Raw genomic sequence first — 23,042 nt, forward strand, 5'->3', positions numbered from 1 at the left:
TTGTTGATAGTGAATACTTTCATCATTGTGAGTTTTGATCCATTTACAGACCAGACCATTCTTTACACAAGTGAGCAGGCCACTTCCTGCTCCACTATTGTATGCTCCAGGTATCCTGGGTGCAGCTTTCTTCTGGGTATTGGACGTGTAAGGTTCTTGTAAACTAATTGTATCAATGTTAAAAACTTTAACAAACCATTGTAGGCCGTTAATTCTGCGGTTAACACTCCGGATGTTTCATAAAATGAAACTAAGCGTTCGTGTTACTCGTCCCACCTTGAATTTATTATAGAGAGTCGCGCGTTGGCTTCATAGATCAACCTGACCAATAAGTTAACTGTTTCAAATTCATCACCCCTGGAGTTCTTGATAATGCGCCTCACAGCCCTTATTCCAGTAGGATTTTTATACACAGGTTCCTTCATTAGTCCCTCGAGTTCCTCCTCCGTAAATATAGGAAAAAGTACAGGGTTATGGACAGTTTTCAGACCTGGGGTTATTAAAGAGATCACGCTCGTAGTCTGGGGCTCATTCTACCCATTCATGCTTCCATCACTATCGGTCTCGCTCTGGTTACTCACCCTCAAGTTGGCATCATTATGAGAGGAGGCATCAGCCCTTTCAGAAGCTCCACTGACACAATCACCGCCATTGTTCACTGGTACACTTACTTGGCAGGCTTTAACCTGACCTGCATTGGCTAAAGAAGGAGAGTCACTGTGCCTGTTGACTTCAGGTGGTGGAGGCGATCTGGCCGCGTTGACATCACCGAGTGGGACCACTATTGTGGGTGGAGGCGCCCTCCCAGTGTCATGGTCACGTTGACTGCTGATCTATTTAACTAATGATTCTTATTAAACTCCACGCCCGCAAAACATGAGTGAGTTAGCGACCCCTAGAAGGAGCGTGTTTACCCTCGAGATCCCTCCCAGTAAGTCCCGCCTTAGGACACCGTTGTCAATACGTTGTTTATTCCACTTTCTCCTGGGAAACTCAATCTTGAATTAGTCTGTGTAAATCAACCCAAGTAATTTGCCAGACCTTTGTCAACTGAGGGTCATCTTTGAATGAGTAACAGTTAGTTTGTTTGTAATTATTGTCATTGCGTGAGTAGCGATCACTGGCAACTCAGGGGTATATAAACTCAAGATGGCCAGGGAGAGCGTCCCCTGACGCTGCTTCCCGTTTGTCTCCAGATCCTTGTGATTCTTGAATCGCTCTACCATCCAACAACGGCCTCGGATGTAGTAGATGGCCAGCCGGAATCATATATGGAAAGATGGCACCGATGCGGCCTGATTAATGTGCCCCACGGCTTCGTTGGGCCAGACCCCAGACCCGCCATGTGTCTGGCTACCCCACAATAACAAAGGTCGTGGGCCCTAGTGTTCTGCCCTGGGTTACTCCTTGGAAGTGAATGTCCAGAGAGTGTTGTAACATGTATGTTAGGAATAATTAGTTGGAAATAATTATCCCATGTTGGGTAGTGGCCCCCTGCATATACTAGTGTCATTGTTTACGTATATGTTGAATAATCTACAATGAGTGCCATGTAATGTAACACCAGTAATGTTGTGAGTAAGAGTAAAGAAGAAGGAACTGAGTTTGCACTAAGCCCAGGAGGTGAGCCTGGTAATTATATGATTAATACAATAACTTTCCCCATTGATTGCATATTAATAAACTTGTTTTTAGAGTACTTTACGTGTATTCATTTCTCCCACAGTATTTTACCTTTATTTCCATCCAAGTGACTTGATACCAAAATTACCATACTCACGTGCCTAGACCCTCGACCATGCTACCAAAGAATAGGTGACGGAACTGAGTAAGAGTAAGAACTAAGAGAAGTAAGTAAGATGAGGGAGGTGTAGAAACAGAGAGGGAACCGGCCCCCTCACATTGGTGGCAGGCCTAAAACCCGCCCCCTCACACCAGGACAACAGGGGTGCCAGGCCGTCACCATTAGACAATGTATTATGCTTCCAATATCTTCCCAGGCGGTAGTAGCCCCCTAGTTGGTAGCTGCCTACTACCTATTACCAGTTGGTATGAGGGACCTCATGTGGTCATGGAGACACTGGGTCTTGTGGTGTTCAAGTGGTGCATTAACCCGTCCTCCGGTGTTGATTTGAAGGACCTCACGTGGTCATGGAGACTCCAGGTGGTGTGGGGTAGTGTCACAGTATCTCACTCTCTTCTAAGTGGTGTTGTGTTATCTCATGGTTAGGTGTAAGGCCGACCCACGGTTGTTGCAAGAGTGGACTGATTAAAACTATACCACTTGGTCAGAAGATGATGGTTGGTTACCCAGGGGCGCTTATCTCTGGGTGTGGACCTCACTGAAAATTCACGGCTCTCGCTGGTACTGTGTAATGCTGAGTTCACTGGCTTAAACACTGTCCATCACTGTTCAACGCTGACCCCACGCCTTTCCGAAACGAAATTGTCAATTTGGGCTGAATTTTGTTGACATCCAGGTGGGGAGGAGAGGTTGGGGGTAGGGGGTTGAGAGAGTGGGCCAACATTGGTCAGGGCAGCCGAATAGGAAGTTTTTTTGTTGTTTTTTTCGTGTGTGTGTGTGTGTAAATGACTATAAATTAGTATTCTTTCATGCACACAAACCTTCGCCTGGTGTGACTCATGGTGGTTGGGCAGGTGGTGAGGCCTTGTTCCTTGTCACTCAGCAGGTGATAGGTTACTCCACCCCTTTAACAGTGTGATAGTACATGGAAGACCTGTTCTACAGTTGTCAAGAAGACCCACCAGTGGTTCATTTATTTATTGCAAAGTGTATCAAGGAGAACCCAATCCTTTTCTCCGAGTAGAAATCGAACCCTGGACCTTTTGCTCGAAGTGAATTACGAATTCATATATTTTATTTCATTTTATTATTATTATTATTATTATTATTATTATTATTATTATTATTATTATTATTATTATTATTATTATTACTATTATTATTATTATTATTTTTATTATTATCATTATTATTATTGATCTTCTCCAACACTTTTTGTCTGGGTCTTCATTAATTCATAGTTTAGAATAAATTTATAAAACTTTGAACATTAAATGTGCATATACATGAAGGTGTTTTGCAAATAATTTGGTTGAGCATAAATGTATAGTAAGAGTGAAACATATTTATGTTCAATATGTCTTTTTGCTTCTCTTTTTTCTCATTAATAGAAGAAGCAATTTATACTTAAGATTATAAAAACAAGGACGAATGGCAACATGCATCGGTAAACAACAACAACAAAATAGAGGAGCTAATGATGTACTAAACAGGAGATTGGAAAGAAATAAAGGCATTGAAAATAAAAGATTAAAGACCGAAAGACGAAATTAAACAGAAGTAAGTGGTCAGCAGCTGTTATTATTGTACAGCACGTGACTGACCAGCGGAGTGTGTCCTGGCTACTGGATCTTAAGGATACTTACCTTGTATCACCATCCTCTCTTTTTCCCTCGTTTATCACACGTTCCTTGAGTACATTCCTCGTGATTTACTGCTGCAAGATGAAGGAGTGAATGCGTGAACCCTGTTCCCAGCATCTTAGATTATTGCTCTTGAGTCTTGCGTCTGTCCTCGTTAATTTCGATGTGCAAAATGTAAACAAAACACTTAGGATAGTTGGCAACATAGACACAACCAACATACGCAAGGACCTTACAGCCTGCCTTAACGATGATCTTAACGCAACATCATCACCACCCCAGAACAAACTCTTCGGTGTTTGACTCAAGTCATCATCCAGACACTTACCTTGTGGGGTACGGGTTATTTGGGTTCACACTCAGGATGGGATGGAGAAAGGAAACTCACAATGTGCTCTCTGTATACATGTTGTATTGGATGTACAATGCAGCTTGGTGCTGGGAAGTGCCAGCGTGGTTACAAGCGTGATGTAGAGAGAGCTGGTTGGTGAGGATGCTCAGAGGAGGACAGCTTGTGGGTCGCCATGCTCGCCGGCGGGAGCGAGGGCCGCCAGGCAGCGGCGGAGGAGGAGGTGTAGCTTGCTGCGGCTGTAGCTAGAAGAAGAGGGTGGTCACCATGAGGTCAGGTCTTAAATAGCGGGGGTAGGCGTGGCTTAGTAGTTGACCTCCGTGATGTATGGCGGCGCTGGTTGACCGAGACCACGAGGCATACACTGGGAATTCGCGGGGTCGGCTACTCAGCGACAAACAGCGTTTGTAGGAGAGAAATCCACTACAATACTCCCCCCTTCCCTCCAGGTGGTGTAGGAGACTTGTTGTCTGCAGGGTTGCATGGCACATGTGAGGCAGAACGGCGAGGGCGTGGATGAGCGGGCCGCTACAGGAGACAACTGTCTAGATACACAATATCTGTAGAAGTAGAGAGGGAGAAAAAGGGTGTGTGGAGGCGATGAATGTTGTTCTTCCCTCACGGCAGGTACAGAGTCGTCAGATGCGCCTGCTGGGGTGTGTTGGCCTGGGACAGGAGCAGGGGCTGCGACAGCAGAAGCGGATGAGGGCTCGTGACAACAGCTGGGTCCACGACAGCAGCAGGGTGCAGGACAGTAGCAGGGAGTACCTGAGGGAGGAAAGAGGGGTGTGTTGGTCCGCACTCAGGCGCATGGGCCGCGTCGGGAGCAGGGGCTGCATCAGGAGGAGCGGCAGGGGGTACTGCTGGGCCGGGGGCGGCGTCTGAGGCAGGACGGGTGTGCTGGGGTCGGTAGGACGTGGTGCTTGGGGCAGGAAGAGGAGCTGGTGTCTGCTTAGAGAAGCAGTGGTGCTCTAGGGTGTCTAACCTGCGGCTTAGAGACAGTAGCTGTAGAGCCGATGAGAGCTGCTTCTGGGTGGATAAGCCAGTCTTCCATGTTGCTTGAAGACTGGGAGCGTGATCTGTTTCTCCTCCATCCTGTGTGAGTGCGAATCTCCGGGGGTCACCATTTGTGGGGTATGGGATGTTTGGGTTCACACTCAGGATGGGATGGAGAAAGGAAACTCACAATGTGCTCTCTGTATACATGTTGTATTGGATGTACAATGCAGCTTGGTGCTGGGAAGTGGCAGCGTGGTTACAAGCGTGATGTAGAGAGAGCTGTTTGGTGAGGATGCTCAGAGAAGGACAGGTTGTGGGTCGCCATGCTCGCCGGCGGGAGCCAGGGCCGCCAGGCAGCGGTGGAGGAGGTGGTGTTGCTTGCTGCGGCTGTAGCTAGAAGAAGAGGGTGGTCACCACGAGGTCAGGTCTTAAATAGCGGGGGTAGGCGTGGCTTAGTAGTTGACCTCCGTGATGTATGGCGGCGCTGGTTGACCCAGACCACGAGGCATACACTGGGGAATTCGCGGGGTCGGCTACTCAGCGACAAACAGCGTTTGTAGGGGAGAAATCCACTACAACATCGCTCCTCATTTCAACCACTTCATTCCACATTTTATGTCGCCCTTGTTACATATATTGTCTGCTTTCCCTTGCCTCACCACCCGTCAAGGATGTTGCATATATAGCATGTTGAACACTAAGCTTTCAGTATACAACCAGAAATGTGGGCGGTACAACGCTCGGCCACCTTTACTTTCACAGCTTGATGGACGGACAGTGCCCAAGGCGCATAACATCAACCCTTGGACCAAATGGGTTATGCTGTATCCACACGACCGCAGCACACCATACCCAATTACCCTTCTACTTGTAAAAGATTTCGTATCCATGTGCAAGCTTTTCATACTCTCAGCTATACCATTCCTTCTTTTCATTATCCTGGCAACACACAAATCAATGCATAGAAATATAACCCATTTATGCCAAGTAAGTATTGGTCAAAGTCCTACCCTTAGTCTTATTGAGTCATGAAATTTATTGCAAACAAAAGATTTGTTTCATCGCCTTGAAATACATAACTGCGACTCACACAAGTACAATGTTTCCCAACAGAAGTGTGTCCTCTCCCAGGACCTTGTTCCTACTCCAGGTAGTTGTGGTGAATATGTAGTATCTATTCCTTTAAATATATTGGTGTATTTTAGGGAAGCCTTAATTCACACCTTCCTCCATTGCCGATCAGTTGTGAACAACTAACACCATTTTACATTAATTAAATAGTGAATTAGTACTGAAATTAATATGCATAATCAACAATTTGAGATGTCATAGTTGTCCAGTAAACATAAACAATGTTATGATACCGTCAGTAGTGTTCACGGGAATCTTTTTTCTGCCTCGCCTCACCCTGTACAGTCCTGTATATGCCCATTTCCCTACTGGTTCCATGAATCGCATATCTCTCAGCCAGAGCGTAGACTCTAGAATATACTTGAGATATTGATTTTGACATTGATATTGAAACAGTTTATTTAGCCAGAAGAATACAGATACAGAGTCGTTAAAAATCGTAACATTAACATGGCTGAGCCACTTGAGAGCCTAAGCTCTCTTGTAGGCACTTGATATGTACAGTATACTGTACATTTATCTCACGAAGTATTATGTAACATTTAGTATCATCTGGAATAGTACACATAACATGGTGGTAATAAGAACATATCAGACTGTTACCACGGTTATCACTTCGATATTTATCTTTTATTTATTTATATTATTTTTTTTACATTTATATTATAATAATACACATACTTTACAGTGGAGTTGATAGACATAAATATGATAAGGGAGGGAAGCAGTACAACATGGGTTGTATTAAAGTGGAACAAAAGGACAGAGCTGTCAATATCATGTCTAATTGACAAATATATTTATTGCAATGGTAATTTCTATCTATCTACATGATAATTTCTGATAAAACGGTTTTGGCGGTACAATAAAAGCAGGAATATAAAGTTCGTATTACACAATAACTTAATACTTAGACAATAGATATTTTTTAATTAAGACGTATTGAACTTGGTAATGTTAGGTGACTTGCCCCGGATGCCTCTCCCCAGTTGTACTTTTACCACATGAGCCACCAGGAGAAAGGCATACGGAAGTAAAAAGCAATGGCTCTGCGACTTAAGGTTGAATCACTGACAGTTTTTACCTGGAGTGAAGGTAGGAGAAAGTGAGAGTGGATAAGCAGGGGTGGTGGCGGAGGTAAGCCAGTGGCGAGGAAGTCACTTTCTATCATAAAAGCTCCCTAGTTTGCTACTGTACCATTCTTCACAGTAGTGTTGCATATTATGTTCACCGCACACTTGGAGGGAAGCGCTCAGGGCGTGTGATAGAGTATTCTTTTCTTTTCTTTTCTTTTCTTTTTAATTATTTACATGTTACAAAAATATATACACACATTCCAAAGTAAATTAGGAAAATAAATGACTTGTTGAAAATTATGACGATACTCGTTTTAAAAAATAATTCTATCATAAAGATGAATTTACTCGGTTTGGTAGGATGAAGAACTAAATGTTATGAATGGTGGCATAGATGAAAGACTAGAAACTCTTAGTTGTCAAAAAGTTCATCTGTTGTGTCCTCTCTGGTTAGATCCTCCTGTGTGAAGTCTTCAAGACTCAGGTCAAGAACAAAACCTCGGCCAGGTCTGCCGAAAGGAGTCAGTCTCTGCTGAGTCCTTTGAGTTGATGTTCGTCTTAGGGTTGAGAGTTGCCTCCTGCCCCCGCGGATGACCTCTTGGGAAAAATCTTCATTCGTGTGGTCTTCTCGGGTGTCATCGAACATTCGGCCAAACCTTCGTGGGGACGTGCCTGCCCTGCCCATTGGAAGGCTGGGGTTCACACGTCTTGACACACCCGTGGTGGTCAAGGCCGCAGCCACGCGGCTCCCTAAAAAGTGCTCCGGGGAATCGCCCCTGTCGTCCTCACGGGATGTATCAGCCACGAATGGGATGTTATCAAGCTGAGGTTGATGCTGTGAATAGAAGAGGAGAGAAACGTCTTACTAAAGCAACACTGTTCTGTCAACAAGGAAAAACTATAAATTCTCCTGAGGGGAGAGTCAGTCAGCTACAATATTAAAGTGTCCCATCTCTTGCATGTTACCCGAGAGCCATGTGGCGGTGTTGTGTACACTCTGCAAAAAATGTATCTTTTAGGAGGGGTCCGATGAATTTGAAACTGAACATTCCTGTTGTCTCGCTAGGGTTGGTAGGCGTGATTGTGAGACATTTCCTACATATTATGGTAGGCCTAATTTAGTTACGTCATTCGATATATAAAATTAGTGAGTTTCAATATGATTGGTGAATAACAGTATGCCTCATGGGCTTTTATCAAAAACATTCGATCGTGGCTTCACACAAGAATATTGTGATAGTGTGTGTGTGTGTGTGTGTGTGTGTGTGTGTGTGTGTGTGTGTGTGTGTGTGTGTGTGTGCGTGTGTGTGTGTGTGTGTGATGTTATTCATCGTAATGTCTCATTCAGGTTGTTGTTGTCACGCCTGTTGGTTGATGGTTTAAAAAAGAATATAGATTGACAGTTGTGCTGCAACCCCCTCAGGCGACCACCCAACTGAAAACACCCCAACTTGCCAATCTACAAGCGGCATTCACAGAAGAACAAATAAAACAGATGATCACCATTATGATAGTGACTTTCTCTAAAGAAACAAGATACCAGCACCGAAAAAATAATAAATGCTGTTATGACACAGCTCACAGAAAAGATGCAGGAAGACCAGACCCCCAAAACTCCACAACTACAAGTGGAACAGACGACGCCCTTGAGTCAGATATCAGACAAGAACAACTTACCATCCGAGAGATCACTCAAAACCGTGAAACCTCAAGCCCCTTGCAACAGATCACGAGGAATAGAACAACAAGCACAGACCGTCAGCAAACACACAATCACAAGCAAGAGCGACAGCACCCTGAAGAGAGAAGAAAAAACTCCCGAGATACCTCCCAAAACAAACGGAATTCCACCTCCTGCTCCTCCCTTAGAGCAGGTGCCCAAGAAACAGCTACCATTCCTAACGGACGAGGAATTGAACACCGAGAGCAACTACAGCACCAGCGACGATGAGATAATGATAGAATAGCCCCACCTCCTTGTCATCTCAAGATAACACAGTGGAATGTACAAGGCCTGTCCAACAAACGGCGTACTGTACAAGCAGCAGCCATAGCTAAAAAATATTGATGTCTTCATTCTGCAAGAGACCCTGATGTCCAAAGATAAACAATGCCGCTTGCCTGGATACCAACAGTACTCTGTACCAAAGGGGCCCAACTCCCATGGCAGCATAATTCTCGTCATGGCGACCATCCCCAGTTCAGAAGTAGAACCAGTTCACTGTGGAGATGGAGTAGAGGCACAAGCTGTTCGGATACAGCTGGCAAACGACAGTCTTGTAGTATATAATATCTATAAACCGCCACCCAAACGACTAGAAGCCGGTGAACTACTAACACAAGCAACACAGGAACTTGTGCTCATTGCTGGGGACTTCAATGCCCACCATCCAACGATCAATTCGACCACAAGAATGAGCCAGGTTGGTCATCATCTAGTGGAACTGCTGACAGATGTTCCAGAAATAACGCTCATTAATACTGGGGAACCAACACACATACTGGGAGGAACATTGGACCTCACATTCATCTCCACTGAGCTCGTTCCAGTAGCTCAGTGGAGATAGATGATGAACTGACTAGTGACCACTTTGCAACAACAACTACTTTGAGGGTGGAGCTACTCCCTCCTCCCCCACGTCCGCCACCCAGATGGAATAGCAAGAAAGCAAATTGGAAACTATATCAAGATCAACTCCAAAAATGGTATTCGAACTATGAACCAGCAGAAGATATTGATCAACTGAACCAGGACCTTACTGATGCCATACAACACGCAGCAGAGAAAGCAATACCAAAAACAAACCCTACAAATAGACACCACAGAGACTACTGGTTCTACGATGAAGAAGTCAGAGAACAGAATCATAGAATCAACACATTCAGAAGACATCTCCGACAATACCCTTCCCCTGAGGGAGTGAAACTCTTGAGAGCTGCTGTCCAACATGCTCGTCAAATTACTCAGAAAATTTGGGAAGACAAATGGCTCGAGTGGTGTGCACACACCAGTCTGAGTGAACTCTGAAGAAAACTCAGGATAGCAACTGGAAAACTGCCCAGAGCTCCAGCCCACCCCCAGCCACTACAGGAAGCAAATCGCTTGGCAGAGCAGTTTACAGAACACTCGTCATCAGCTTAACTACCTCCTGAAATAAGACTTCATCTACAGCAAGTACAACTGGAGAGAGAAGTAGTAGTCAGACATGCAATTGAACAAACTGACACTACAGACTGTCTGTTTACTATAGAAGAAATCAGAAGGGCCAGGAAAACAAGCAAAGACACCGCCCCTGGCAGTGATGGTATAACCTATTCATTGCTCAGCAATGCAGGACTTGCTCTCCTAACAGTTATCAACGCATCATGGTCAGCAGGAAACTCCCGTCAGCTTGGAAAAATGCAAACATTGTTCCCATTCCCAAGCCCAATGATCCCCAGAATTTCAGACCAATATCACTAACAGCATGCATCGGCAAAATCGCCGAAAGGATGGTCCTTACACGACTCCTCTGGAAAACTAGACCACTTCACCACAATATCTTTGGATTCACCAAAGGTCTCAGCACTGCACACAGTTTGGCCACTCACCTGGGATTGATTGGTCAAAATAAGGCAATCGTAGTATTCCTTGTTGTAGAGAAAGCATTTGAGCTGGCAAATGCGCAGGCCATTGTAACCACTCTGGCCCGGAAAGGCGTCAAGGGATGCCTACTGGCTTGGATTGCTGACTATCCCCAAAACAGAACAGCAAGAGTTACCTGTCAAGGACAAGTCTCAGATCACCAAAGACTGGAAAATGGCACACCACAAGGAGGAGTTCTTAGTCCAACTCTCTTCAACATCCTCATGGAAAACTTGTGTCGGCTCCCCTTTCAAGTGGGTACCAAACTGCTATGCTATGCTGACGACTTAGCACTGATAGTAAAAGGCAGAAACCAAATCAGCAAAGTCCAAAGAGCACTAAACCTCATCAGTGAAGAATGTATGGGTCTCGGGCTCAAGATATCAATCCCAAAATCGAAAGCCATGAGGATTGGGCACAATGAGCCGGTGACACAACAATACAAGGTATTGCCCTACAATGGGTCAATGTATACAAATACCTGGGCATCTGGATTGACAAAAGCCTCAAATTTGACAATGAGATAAACTATCTAAGAGACCGAATAGGCAAGAGAGTTAACATGATGAGAGCCATGACAGGACCCAAGGTGGGTGCGGGACATGTATTCCTAAGAACGCTATATATACACGCCATTCGATCATTAACAGACTATGCGACACCGGCTCTTAACACACTGTCTGAGTGGCAGTGGGCGAAATTGGAGGTTGCCCAGAATAGCGCTTTGAGAGCCATTGTCAAGGCACCTATGTAGACAAAAATTTAAAACTTACACATGGAGACAGGTCTCACATCTCTCCAAACCAGAGCGGAACGATTAACAGCGTGCTTTGCAACAAAACTGATTACCAGGGCTAGGGAAAGTGACATCAAGAAAGGACTCTTACGAGCACTGAACCTTAACAGAAATGTCTTTAACAAGAAAACATGGCTATTGTGCGAAACTGACGCTGTAAATCGACTGAAATTGAAAGACACAATCCTCAACAAAGGACCTGATACAATGAGTCCAGACTACAGCACCCCAGCACCGTGGGAGTCCCCGCCAGCAGTCTTCAACATTCTACAAACTGGGACAAGAAAGGCCGACTCTAACCCACATGCGCTCCGACAGGTAGCAGAGAGAAACATGAAGGTTCTAACACCCCACAATAGTACAGTGTATTACACAGACGGTTCCGTAGAGCCCACCAGTACGAAGGCAAGAGCAGCCTTCACTATAGGAGGTAACACGTCCCTTTGGAGAACCTCATATGGATGCTCTACTTTGCAAGTTGATCTAGCTACCATACATGGTGTCCTAAGACACGCTTCCATAAACAGTCAACAAGGCGTTGTAATACACACTGGCTCACGATGTGCTATTGAAGCACTACAATGCAGAGACCCTAGGGACAACATTCATCTCATAACATCGGTTGTTGGCCTACTGCAAGGGTTAAAACTACAAGATCGGCAAGTTATCATTAACTGGGTGCCCAGTCATATCGGAATCCCAGGGAATGAACGAGCTGATGCTGCTGCCAAGGCTGCGTTAGGACAGCGAAACACTGAGATGAACATCCCGCCCAGTCAGGAGCAGATAAAGAAGACCACAATAACACGTACTGCCTAGTGGAAAATAAACAAACATAGAAAATTAACACCAGTATCACGATCGGCCAGGTGGTACTATCTGGTCACGAATTATGAGAGACCACCACTCATGAAGGATATAACAAGAAGGGAAGACGTCAACTTCCACCGACTGAGACTGGGATACCCATGCAGTTGGGAAATCATTGTACAAGTACCAGCAGAGCAGCGCATGTGCAAGACCTGCTACAGCGGAGCCGAAAACACACTGCAGGACTACCTCATAGAGTGCACTGGAACACAATTAGCGAGGAGAAACATACAACCTCCTATCACAGCAGAAAAAGGTTGCCAAAATGCTAACCACCAACCACTCTCAAGAAACCCTACAGTTTCTTAACGCGCATCCACCTCCACGCTAGTGGTGGAGATGTACAGTTAACTAAAAAGATGCTGGTGTTTTATCCCAGCAGTGGGTGGACCAGCATTTTAGCTTAAGGTCCGCGTAGGTATTATTCCCACAAATCTATAAAAAAACAAAAAACAAAAAAAAGTATGAATGTTTGTCAAGAAGAATCCCTGCGCAATTATAGGCCGCAACGACCAAAATTGAGAATATGACACAATTTAGGATGATAGAAGTATCAGTTTATGGTATTGTTATGCATGGCGTAATGCTCAGTAATGCACTGCATTATGCTCAGCGATTTTTTTTTTTATGTTCGTTACCCTTCCCTTCCGTTGTGGTGTTGGCGTTGGTGTCGGGACGTATGTATGTTAAATATTTTGTATAATTATTTGTGAGCAAAACTGGTACTTGATACCTAAAAATTGTCTTAAAATGCATGTACGTGTGTTTAACTAGTTTTGCAGCTTAAGTTGGAGTTGTTTTATATTAGTGCTGTTCGGCTTGTAGTCCACCGGTACAGTGTACACGGCCCCCCCGACACACACGGCAGGGCTGTCGGGATTTCCGACTCTTGTTTATCGAACACGCTGATTGGTTCAAATCCGGTAATTCGTCTGCTAATCGGTAAACCGCCAAAACTTGATGACGTAGTCGGTAAGCCGTGACGATACTGCTCCGACTCGGTAAATTACCGACTTTAGGAAATATGCTTTTTCATGGCTAAAATACCATATAGAATACAAAGAAATGAATTGTAGATGTATTTATTTACCTTACCTACATTTTACTAGCGATATTTTAGCAGAACTAAAGTAACAAATTGCAATTGATAAAATACAAATCTAATGTGATCTCATATAACACTCTAAATGGTGCATAATGCAGTGTTTATTATTCAGAAATTTATAAAACTAATGACAGGAACAATAAAATTCATTGAGTATGAAGACTACTCTAATATAATTACTGTATCTGCGATCTTCGTTACCCCTCACCACACATTTTCCCTTCTATTATAGAAAATCGTAATATCACGCCATGTTCTCGCAACCAATCACAACGCAAGCAGTTGAACCAATCAGCGTGTTCGGTAAACAAGAGTAGGAAATCCTGACAGCCGTGACATGTCGGTAAACAAGAGTCGGAAATCCTGACAGCCCTGACCTGACACATGTCACACACGGGTTTTTTTGTCAGTCACCGCTGGGCATTGGAAGTGAGCGAACGTCTGAGTTTGTCAGTGGTGGATACCTTCTCAAATATGGTTTAGTTGAGTATTATATATTCAGTGCTGCTCTATTATTATGCATTGTGTGTAAAGTACAATCAATTATTGTGTTGTAAGGTGGTTAATGTTTTATATACTGTGCACATATTAGTTGTCTATGAAGGATGGAACAAGTGTAGTTTAACTTTGTAAGGAGTCATTGCCTATGATGCTTTGTCCTATGTTAAATACTTTCAAAGTCAGTGATCATATATATCATTTATTCTCTTGATTTAATTTATCCTTTCATTATGTAACCTGCACATTTATTATGTTAAACGTTTGTTATTAAATTTTATTATATTTTTCGTGACGTATAATTCCAAACCTTCACTCCTGAACTGTTGTGATAAAGTAAGAGGGCTGTGGCTGAACCCATGACGCACAATTTTGTCCTTATTTGTGTTTGTAACTTTTACATTTAACATTGTCGTGTATTTAAGTAACATTAATTTTAAGTGATACATACAAAGGACTAAGTTGTGCCTAGTTGCCAATTTGTGTTTTGTTGTGCCGTATGTGCTCTCATTATTATATTCATCTTTAACGTAATTCAAGTTGCTAAGTTATGGCATAACAGTATTGCAAATTGAATGTGTGTTTTTTATGTTGATTTTCATTCACTTGTCATATTATAGTTAAGTCGTGTATAAATCGCAAAATTAGCACCGAAAAATATACTTAAATTAATTCTGCGAATAACTGTCCAGTGAGTAAATTATACAAAGTTGGCGGAACATCACGTTAACAGTGACAACAGCAAGTTATAATTTAGAAGAATGAAATTAAAGGAAATTCATTTAAAATATCAACGATATTGCTAGACAGAAACAATTAATCTTAGAAAATGAGCCAAATGAAAGTTACTGAATAATAAAATACCTCACTTACAGTACGTCTTGATGCCATTGAAGCTCGCATTGATGGTCTGGGAAGCAGGCACACCACTACTGAAAACAACTCTCGCCTCTCTTGTAGAAACTCAACAGGTCGCCGCACGTCTGTCACCACCCTTACTGAGAAGCTAGACGCTCTCACCTCTCGCCTTGAGGGGACCATTGGTCTCCTGGCCCCCTCACGTAGCTCACCACAAAGCGACGTTCGTGCCACATCTCTTCCTCACCTGGCTCTCGTAAGGGTAAACGTCACGTTCAATAACCGGATACCACTTCACATTATCCCATGGAATGCCAGTGGAATACAAAACGATACGAAATTTGCTGCACTTAAAGATTATGTTTATCTCCATCATCCGGATGTTATTTTCATCCAGGAAGCCTTTGCTGCCCGATCTCTATTTCGAGGGAATGCTCCTTCGCTTACTGGCTACATTCCGATGTTCATCTTGTTAGAAATGGTCTCATCAGCTACGTCCGCTCCTCCATACCACATCGATTTGTTCGCTGCTCTGAGGATGACAATATGACCTTCCAGCTTCTTGAGATAGCAGTAGGTTAGGATTAATCTCTCTGTCCTCCCTACTCCTCCAATCTTTGGCATGATCAACATGGGAGATTTCAATGCTCGACACCCTGAGCTTGGGGACCTCTCTCCTAATCCCAACCAAAATGGGATTCGTCTTCTTGAGTAAATCCACCGTCACCAGCTGTCTCGCTGGGATACTAGTGGTGCCACTCACTCTCGTGGAAGTACCCTTGATCACATTATTTCTGGACTAGTGGCATCTCATGTAAGGTCCTCATCCATCCCTACTCTCTTCTCCGACCACGTCGCCATCGGCCTCCCAACTGGACCTCCCCCAATGCAGAGTCGTAACCGTATTGCCATCCCTCCGAAGTACTGTCTTACCTACAACTCGTACATGTCTAACCTTCTCCCCACGTTTGATTTAAAGTCGCCGAAGAAGTTATTCTCCTCCCTAGTGAACTCCACACATAACTTTCACAGTCACTACATCTCTCGGCCACACATCAAACGTCGCTTCGAAGCCTACGCCTGGACCCTAGATTAAAGTATCCTCCAGGCGGAAAAGAAGGCTGTGGAGTATGGTATCTCATTCTAAGGTGAACCGACCCTTGACCGTCTCCACCAGTACCAGTCGTCCAGAGATGACCTAACTGCCCTCCAACAATGTGTTCGGACTGAATCCTGGCGTAATCTAACAGGCAGCATTAACCATCAGACTAACGTGGAAGCCATGCGGCACCTCATCAACAAAGTGGTCAAGAAAAAGTCCTCTAGTGCTCTTTACTACAGCCCAGCAGAGTACGCATAAGATCTTGTCGAAACATGGTCAGAACAATCCCAAGTCCGTTATCTCCCGGAGCACATTCAAGAGTCCTTCTCCACCCAGTCAAATCTACGCGCCCTCCGTCTCATGGCGGCGTTGCTGAAGGTCGATGGAGAGGATACGGTGGAGATAACCAAGGAGGAACTGCAGCGTGCCCTCATTCAGGGTAGGGCAACTGCCCCTGGTGATGACGGTGTTACCTACTTAGTTCTCCGTTTGCTCCAGAAAGTCCCCGGCAACCCCTTCCTCCTGCTCTGCAATCTCTGTCTTCGCACGGGGTATGTGCCCAATGCCTGTACCTCGAGCACAATAGAACCCATTCCAAAATGTGGCACTGCTAAATTCAGACCCATTTCCCTCACCTATTGCTTCAGCAAGGTGATGGAGCGTATTCTCCTTACCCGTCTCTGGTCTCATGTTTCGGCTGGAGGACAAACTCTCATCCAGCTTGTATGGTTTCCTACCACAACAGAGAACGCATCACTGTCTCATGGAACTCTATACTGTACTCGCCTCTCCCCCATGAGTGTTGTAGCCTTCATCGACCTCAAAAGCGCCTTTGATGTTGCAAATAGAATATATTATCTTTGATCAGCTAGTAGACTTCGGCGTTAAAGGTAATTTCTTAAGCTGTATTCGTGGATACCTCTGGAATAGAACCTCCCGTTTCTTCTTTAAGGGGGCGTGTAGCTTCACCAAGGACTTCAATCTTGGTACTCCACAGGGTGGTGTTCTTAGCCCCTTTCTTTTTAATGTTCTTATCCATCGCCTACTTTCCCTTTTTCCTGATCTTCCCGGTACCACAGTTACCTGTTACGCAGATGATATCTGCAATCACTCTGCGTCGCCGGAAGATCTTCAACACTTCCTCAACTCATTCTCAGCGTCGTCTTCTGCTTGTGGTCTCATCCTCTCCCCAGACAAGAGTAGGATCATCTCTCCTCCTAACCCGGGGACACTCCCAGAATTCACTGTGGGAGATAGTGTTATCCTTCCTTGTAAGCAGTACATCTACATGGGTGCACCCGTACGGATTACACCAGCTACACTTGTACGACAATGTGTCCATCCCTTTGTCCGGGACCTCAGCAATGTTGCCGGGATTTCTATCCTCGTAGCCAGAACTGTTTACATAATGTTTATCTGATCTGTTGTCGACTACTTTTCTCCTGCCCTACGTGAAGTCCCTCCAAATTCCCTAGATCCCCTTGAAAAGTTTCAAAACAAAGTCATGAGATTTATCCTAGGTTGTCCCACCTCCACCAGGATAGTCAACAGGCAAACTGAACTCAATCTTCCTTCCCTTGTTGAGAGAATATACGCTAAGGTCTCCTACTTCAGTGTCAAATGTCTTCACTCTCCCCACCTTGTCCCCCATTATTCTCTTGTCATTAGAACCTCCCTTGACCCAAATTCACCTCGGCCTCTACTTCGGCCAGGTGGCCTCACCCTCATTAAAATAATTTGTTCTATGCTTCAGGCCCTCGATATAAATGTACCCATAGCAGAGGTTGATCACGGTCCTCCACCCTGGAGGATTCCCTGTCCAGCAGTCACCTTTACTCACACAACAAAGGCGGGCCCTCCTCTAATTCAGAAACAATTAGCTCTGGGGACCATACACAGAGTTTCTATCTCAGTCCCTGCCGTACACCATCTATACAGTACACCATCTATACACCGACGGTTCCCTACAGGCATGCAGACGGGAGTGCGGGGTGCGCTCTCTTCTCACTGGATGTAGACCCACCAGCGGGAGGTTGGGTCAGCCGTAGACTTTCGAACTGGTCGAGCTAAGCCTACAATGAATTACTTGGACTCTTGGATGCAGTTGATCTCCTCCTTCAGAAGAGATTGAACGGTATAATCGTTTGTGATTCTCAATCTGCCCTCCAGGCGCTCTACTCCTCTAAGCCTTTATGCCTCCCTTTAATTCAACGGTTGTTACGTCAATTAGCTTTAGTCCATGATAATTCTCGTCTCATACATTTTTTGTGGGTTCCATCGCATTTTGGAATTACAAACAATGACACTGTTGACCATCTCGCGAAGAATGCCTGTGGACTGGCTCTCCTTGCTGCTAGGTATACACCCTCCTTCCTCTGCTACCAAAAGAGAATACGTTCAGCCGCTCTTCTCCCTACAGTCCATCTCAGGGATAGTGAACAGGCTGAGAGTATATCCATCCAACATTATGATCATTTCTTCCGTATCCACACAAGGACCGTCGACGTGGACTTATGGTATGCAGACATAATGTTGTCTCGGGTCGTATTAGGTGAGGATACAGACCTATCTGGCAAGTATCTGAGGCGGTGGATGACCAGCACTACTCTTCTTGTAAGCTCTGTAACTGTCCCAACGCTAACACCCATCAGCACTATTGCCTTGACCGACCCACTCTCAAGGACAACCTACCACAGGAAGAGTCACTAACCACTATATGTCACCACTTACTTAAACATAATAATCTAGATATAATTATTGTACGCTATCCACACTTAGGTAGGTGCAAAATTCCATTTTCCTCAGCTCACATCACTGTCTCCATATCACATGTCATAGCGTGTCCTGCGAGACACGAGTGCCACTGTGTTAGTGTCCGACCACATGATCTTGTGACTAGACTTGTTGCCCCTTGGGGTGTAATTAATTAATTAAATAATAAATAATAATACAAAATTATGTGATTTTTTTTTTATCGATGGGAGTGATAATTTCAAGTTCAGGTTCGTGGTGTTTATTTTCATAATAATTGCAGCGTATAATTTTCAACTAATGGTTCAAGATACAAGACATAAAGGACTTGTTGTCGTGTTATCACACGTTGCTGGGCCCTATAACTGATGGAGCGTTTTTCATGGTATTGTGTAGGAAGGTTTCACTCCAGCTAAAAATAAACAAATATTTCCTTAGTTTTGAAGAAAAGTTACAGAAAAAATCAGAGACCTTGACTTCTAATAACATATCTTAGAGACTGGTTAACACAAGTAAATAAAACGTGGTTAATGGATTGGATGGTCAGCATTTACCCTTTTGTTTAGTTTAATTAAAATTTATCTCCACATTTTCTTGCCTGTTCTGTTTACATTTGACGGTTACCTTTGGTGTACTTCCTCTGAAATTTCAGTGGCAAACAATTAACTCCATGAGAATCCGTACAGTCTCTTTAAGATTTTATGTTTACAGATTGATAAACACAGTCTGAAATACACGGGTAAATTGTTTACAATAAATGTCTCGCCTTCCGATTGCAGGGGAATAGTAATGCGGGCAGTGTGTTGCGGCGAAAATATACTATAAAGTCACCTCTGGTACTCGACGCAGTCAGCACTACTGTACGTATGACTGGCAACTGGAAGCCTAATCTTTTGTGTGTTGGTGGATATTGACAACCTAACCTGGATTTCTGCTTTTTTCTTTAATTTTCTGCATTTCTTTGTGTGATTGGTGATGGTTGAGTATGATGAAAAATGCACATTAAAGCCACGATATATACGGCAATGCAGATAACATCATTCATTCTCCACACACACGGTGAACTTACCTTCCATTAAGAAGAAAACTACTGATACTTGATTCGTGTCGCTGTATGTACTGCTGGTGCGACAGCTACAGGTTATATATAGATAAGAAAGAAAAAGCACTTAACAAGGTAACTGGGGTAACGATGAGAAATGTATAAGTGTCTGTGAGCATAAAGTTTGAACAATTAAGTGACTTGAAATAATGTAGAAAGTAGGGCATGAGAGTCAGAATGTAGGTCGACGGTGGAATTAATATTATTGGAACTTTGAATGTAAAAAGCAGCTGAAGATTAAATAGAGATGCTGTTAGCTGGACGTGAGGTTAAAGACTTTGAAAGTAAGAATCGAGTTATTCATAATATATTACACAATTAAATGTTTTTATCGATAAAGGTAAAGGAAACAAAAATATGGACCGATATAAGGCATATCGAAGGATGCGAAGCTGAGAGGGATTAAGTGAAGTAAGATGGACAGGTGTATTCTTGCAAACCAGAGGTTAAGTAGTAGTGTAAAGGGATATTGAAAAGTGTCAGATAGAGCTTTGTTAGTTAAGTTTAATGCTAAACACATGGACTTGATAATAATTCAGGTGTATGCACCAACAGATGATAATGAGGATGTTGTTTTAGAAATATTTTATTAAGATTTAAAGAAAACAAAAGACACCGAAAGATTTGATGAATTTATGATTAAAATGGGTGATTTTAACGAAAACGTTTGGTAAGGGAAAGTAGCACCAGAAGTAGGACCACGTGGGTTGGATAATAATAATGAGAAGAGAAATATTAATTGACTTTTGTAAGGAAAACAAATTAATAATTCCAAATACATGGGTTGAACATTACAACACCCTAGGCATCTCTCTACGGGCGTTTACCCCAGAACAATCTAAATAACACAGCCAGGAATCAAATAGAGTACATTTCAATTCAGGAAAGAGTCAGAAATTTAATAACCCAAACCAAGATTTATCCAGGAACAAATTGTGGGTTAGATCACATTCCAGAGACCAAAAAGTTTGAGAAGTATAACAAAGGTCCGTCTTTTCCTTCTGACTTTCCTGTTAATCTATTTCTGTGATGTTTCAACGGCAAATAAAGTGTATCAGTCCATTATTTGATATTTAGACATAATTATATCTACAATATATTCGAATCTGGACTTCGGAACCATATGAACTTTGGCCCAAATCTACTTTCAGGTCTTCCTGATGATTAATAAAAAATCAAATTCTGAATGAGGTGGTCTTACCTGCGGCACATCTGATCCCTGAAGACGATTTTGTTGTAACAAGACCCCAAATTCTCCCTGATTTACTCCTACAGATGGTGCAGAAGTCTGGAAGATTTGTGAGGAAGGATGACTTGCACCAACTTGAGGTCTAATCACTGCCTGGGGATTCAGCCTTGGAGCTGTTTTGGGTCGAGGGAGTTGCGGTGTTATTGGAAGTGGCACTCCAAATGAAGTTTGTGTCCCTGGCCGCCCAGAGCCTAGTAATGTAACTGGTCTTTGTGCAGATGTGGACTGCACTGTTTGTTGTGCCGGTTGAACCAGTTGACTTTGGGGTTGAGGAACAGATAATGTAGCGTGTTGCCTTTGTAATACCTGAGTCAGAGGTTGTTGCATTTGTGCTTGACCTTGTGAGCTCTGAGATATGTGAAGCTGAGGTTGTTGCATTTGTGCTTGGCCTTGTGAGCTCTGAGATATGAGAAGATGAGGTTGTTGCACTTGTGCTTGACCTTGTGAGCTCTGAGATATGTGAAGCTGAGGTTGTTGCACTTGTGCTTGACCTTTTGGGCTCTGAGACACTATACGTTGTTGTTGTAATGGTGCTTGAACTAGTGGTCTTTGAAATATGAGAAGTTGGGGTTGTTTCAACAGTGTTTGAATTAGTGGGCTTTGAGACACTATACGTTGTTGTTGTAATGGTGCTTGAACTCGTGGTCTTTGAAATATGAGAAGTTGGGGTTGTTTCAACAGTGCTTGAACTCGTGGTCTTTGAGATAATATACGTTGAGGTTGTTGAACTAGCGCTCGTGATTGTAATGTTCTCAGGCGTTGAAGTGTTTGTTCTGGTCCTTGTGATTGTCGTGTTTGAGATACAAAACGCTGAGGTTGTCGTACTGTTGCTCGTCCTTGTTGCGTTACCAGTCGTTGAGGCTGTTGTACTGGGACTTGTGATCGTAATGATTGAGATAACAGGCGTTGAACTTGTTCCAAGAGTAGCCGTGTTTGTGATGTTTGAGGCACCAGACGTTGAGATTGATCCCCTGGAAATGCAGTTTGTGAAATCTTGATCGACTGGGTCTGAGGCTGAGGCTGTTTTCCTTGTGCAATTATATGAAGCCCTTGAAATGATACCTGTGGTCTCACTTGAAGAATGTTCTGACCTCTAGACGTTTGCTGGGGAAAATGAGTTGCTTGTGTTTGTCCTTGTGTACCTAAAGGTACACGTTGACTTTGAGATACTAAATTTAGTTGCTGAAATGAGTTTTGGGGGTTATCTTGAGATTGGAATGCATTCTGATGAATTAAGAAAGTTGAAGGTTTGATAATTTGACCCGCATGGGCAGCTGGAATGCCACTAAAGGGAGATACTGGGAATCTGGCCGTCGACCTTTTCTGAGAGCCTTGAAATAGACCAAGAGAATCGTTGTTCAATACTACAGGAGCGGGCTGTTCTTGACTTGTGAGCCGCTGCGAAGAGTATAGGTGGAAAAATTGAGAATGAAAACTTGGTTGTCTAGAGGATACTATCTCAGAAAAGGAACTCTGTCCTCTATTGATGCTTGATCCATTTGACGGTTGTTCTTGAAGCTGAGTTTGTTGTGATCCTTTTAACCCAAGATTTGTTATTCTAACAGGACTATTAAGGATATAATTAACCTCTGAGTTTTGTACACCATTAATCTGAAGTTGTTGAAGCTGCAGGGGTGAACTAAAAATCTGTTGGTTCTGCCCCAACCCATGTCCGGGAACTTGTCTTTTTGAAAGACTGTCTAAAATGGGCGGGAGATCTTCATCATACTGTTGTTGTTCGTCTTGCCTCTTGATTCCTTCTTCTTGGGAGTTAATCATAGGCAACTTATCCTCCTGCTCTGTTGATTGTGTTGCTGCATTTTCAGGCGCCTCCCCGGATACCTGCCCGACCAGCGAAATAGCCTAAGGAAAGAGGAAAAACATGATTTGTACACAGAACTCCTAATATAAGTTATTACTTAAATTGTCTTTGTCCCTCTTTGTGATTGTGTACAAAGAAATGTAAAGTTGTGTGTAATTCAAGTCAAATGTGAATATAAAGCTAAATACTAGACGTCATGTCGTTGAACCTCAAGCAGAGCTGATGGCTAATATAGTTATTAGTGTAGGATACGCGCTTAAAA

At 43.5% G+C, this 23,042-nt stretch overlaps 1 protein-coding gene across 2 annotated transcripts; it reads right to left on the reverse strand.

The window, feature by feature from the left end:
* Positions 1-6,590: 6,590 nt before the first annotated feature.
* On the reverse strand, positions 6,591-22,838 carry LOC121872326 (mediator of RNA polymerase II transcription subunit 15-like). 2 transcript variants are annotated; one of them, XM_042375052.1, is made up of 3 exons: positions 21,450-22,836; positions 20,911-21,398; positions 6,591-7,837 (listed from the first exon to the last, which is right to left on the reverse strand). In XM_042375052.1, exons 1-3 carry the CDS (start codon positions 22,735-22,737, stop codon positions 7,415-7,417), a joined length of 2,199 nt encoding a protein of 732 aa, XP_042230986.1. In that variant the 5' UTR covers positions 22,738-22,836; the 3' UTR covers positions 6,591-7,414. The 2 variants fall into 2 exon arrangements, with proteins under 2 accessions (XP_042230986.1, XP_042230985.1); XM_042375051.1 differs by having other exon boundaries at positions 20,911-22,838.
* Between the last annotated feature and the right edge of the window lie 204 nt (positions 22,839-23,042).

The sequence above is a fragment of the Homarus americanus genome, unplaced genomic scaffold (genome assembly GCF_018991925.1).
Source record: "Homarus americanus isolate GMGI-L3 unplaced genomic scaffold, GMGI_Hamer_2.0 scaffold5589, whole genome shotgun sequence".
NCBI classification, from domain to species: domain Eukaryota; kingdom Metazoa; phylum Arthropoda; class Malacostraca; order Decapoda; family Nephropidae; genus Homarus; species Homarus americanus.

Coding starts and splice junctions, on each gene's coding strand:
- LOC121872326 (XM_042375051.1), bottom strand. CDS start 22,737: ATGATTAACTCCCAAGAAGAAGGAATCAAGAGGCAAGACGAACAACAA. Junction 7,838..20,910: donor AGGGATCAGATGTGCCGCAG/GTAAGACCACCT, acceptor TTCTATTCACAG/CATCAACCTCAGCTTGATAA.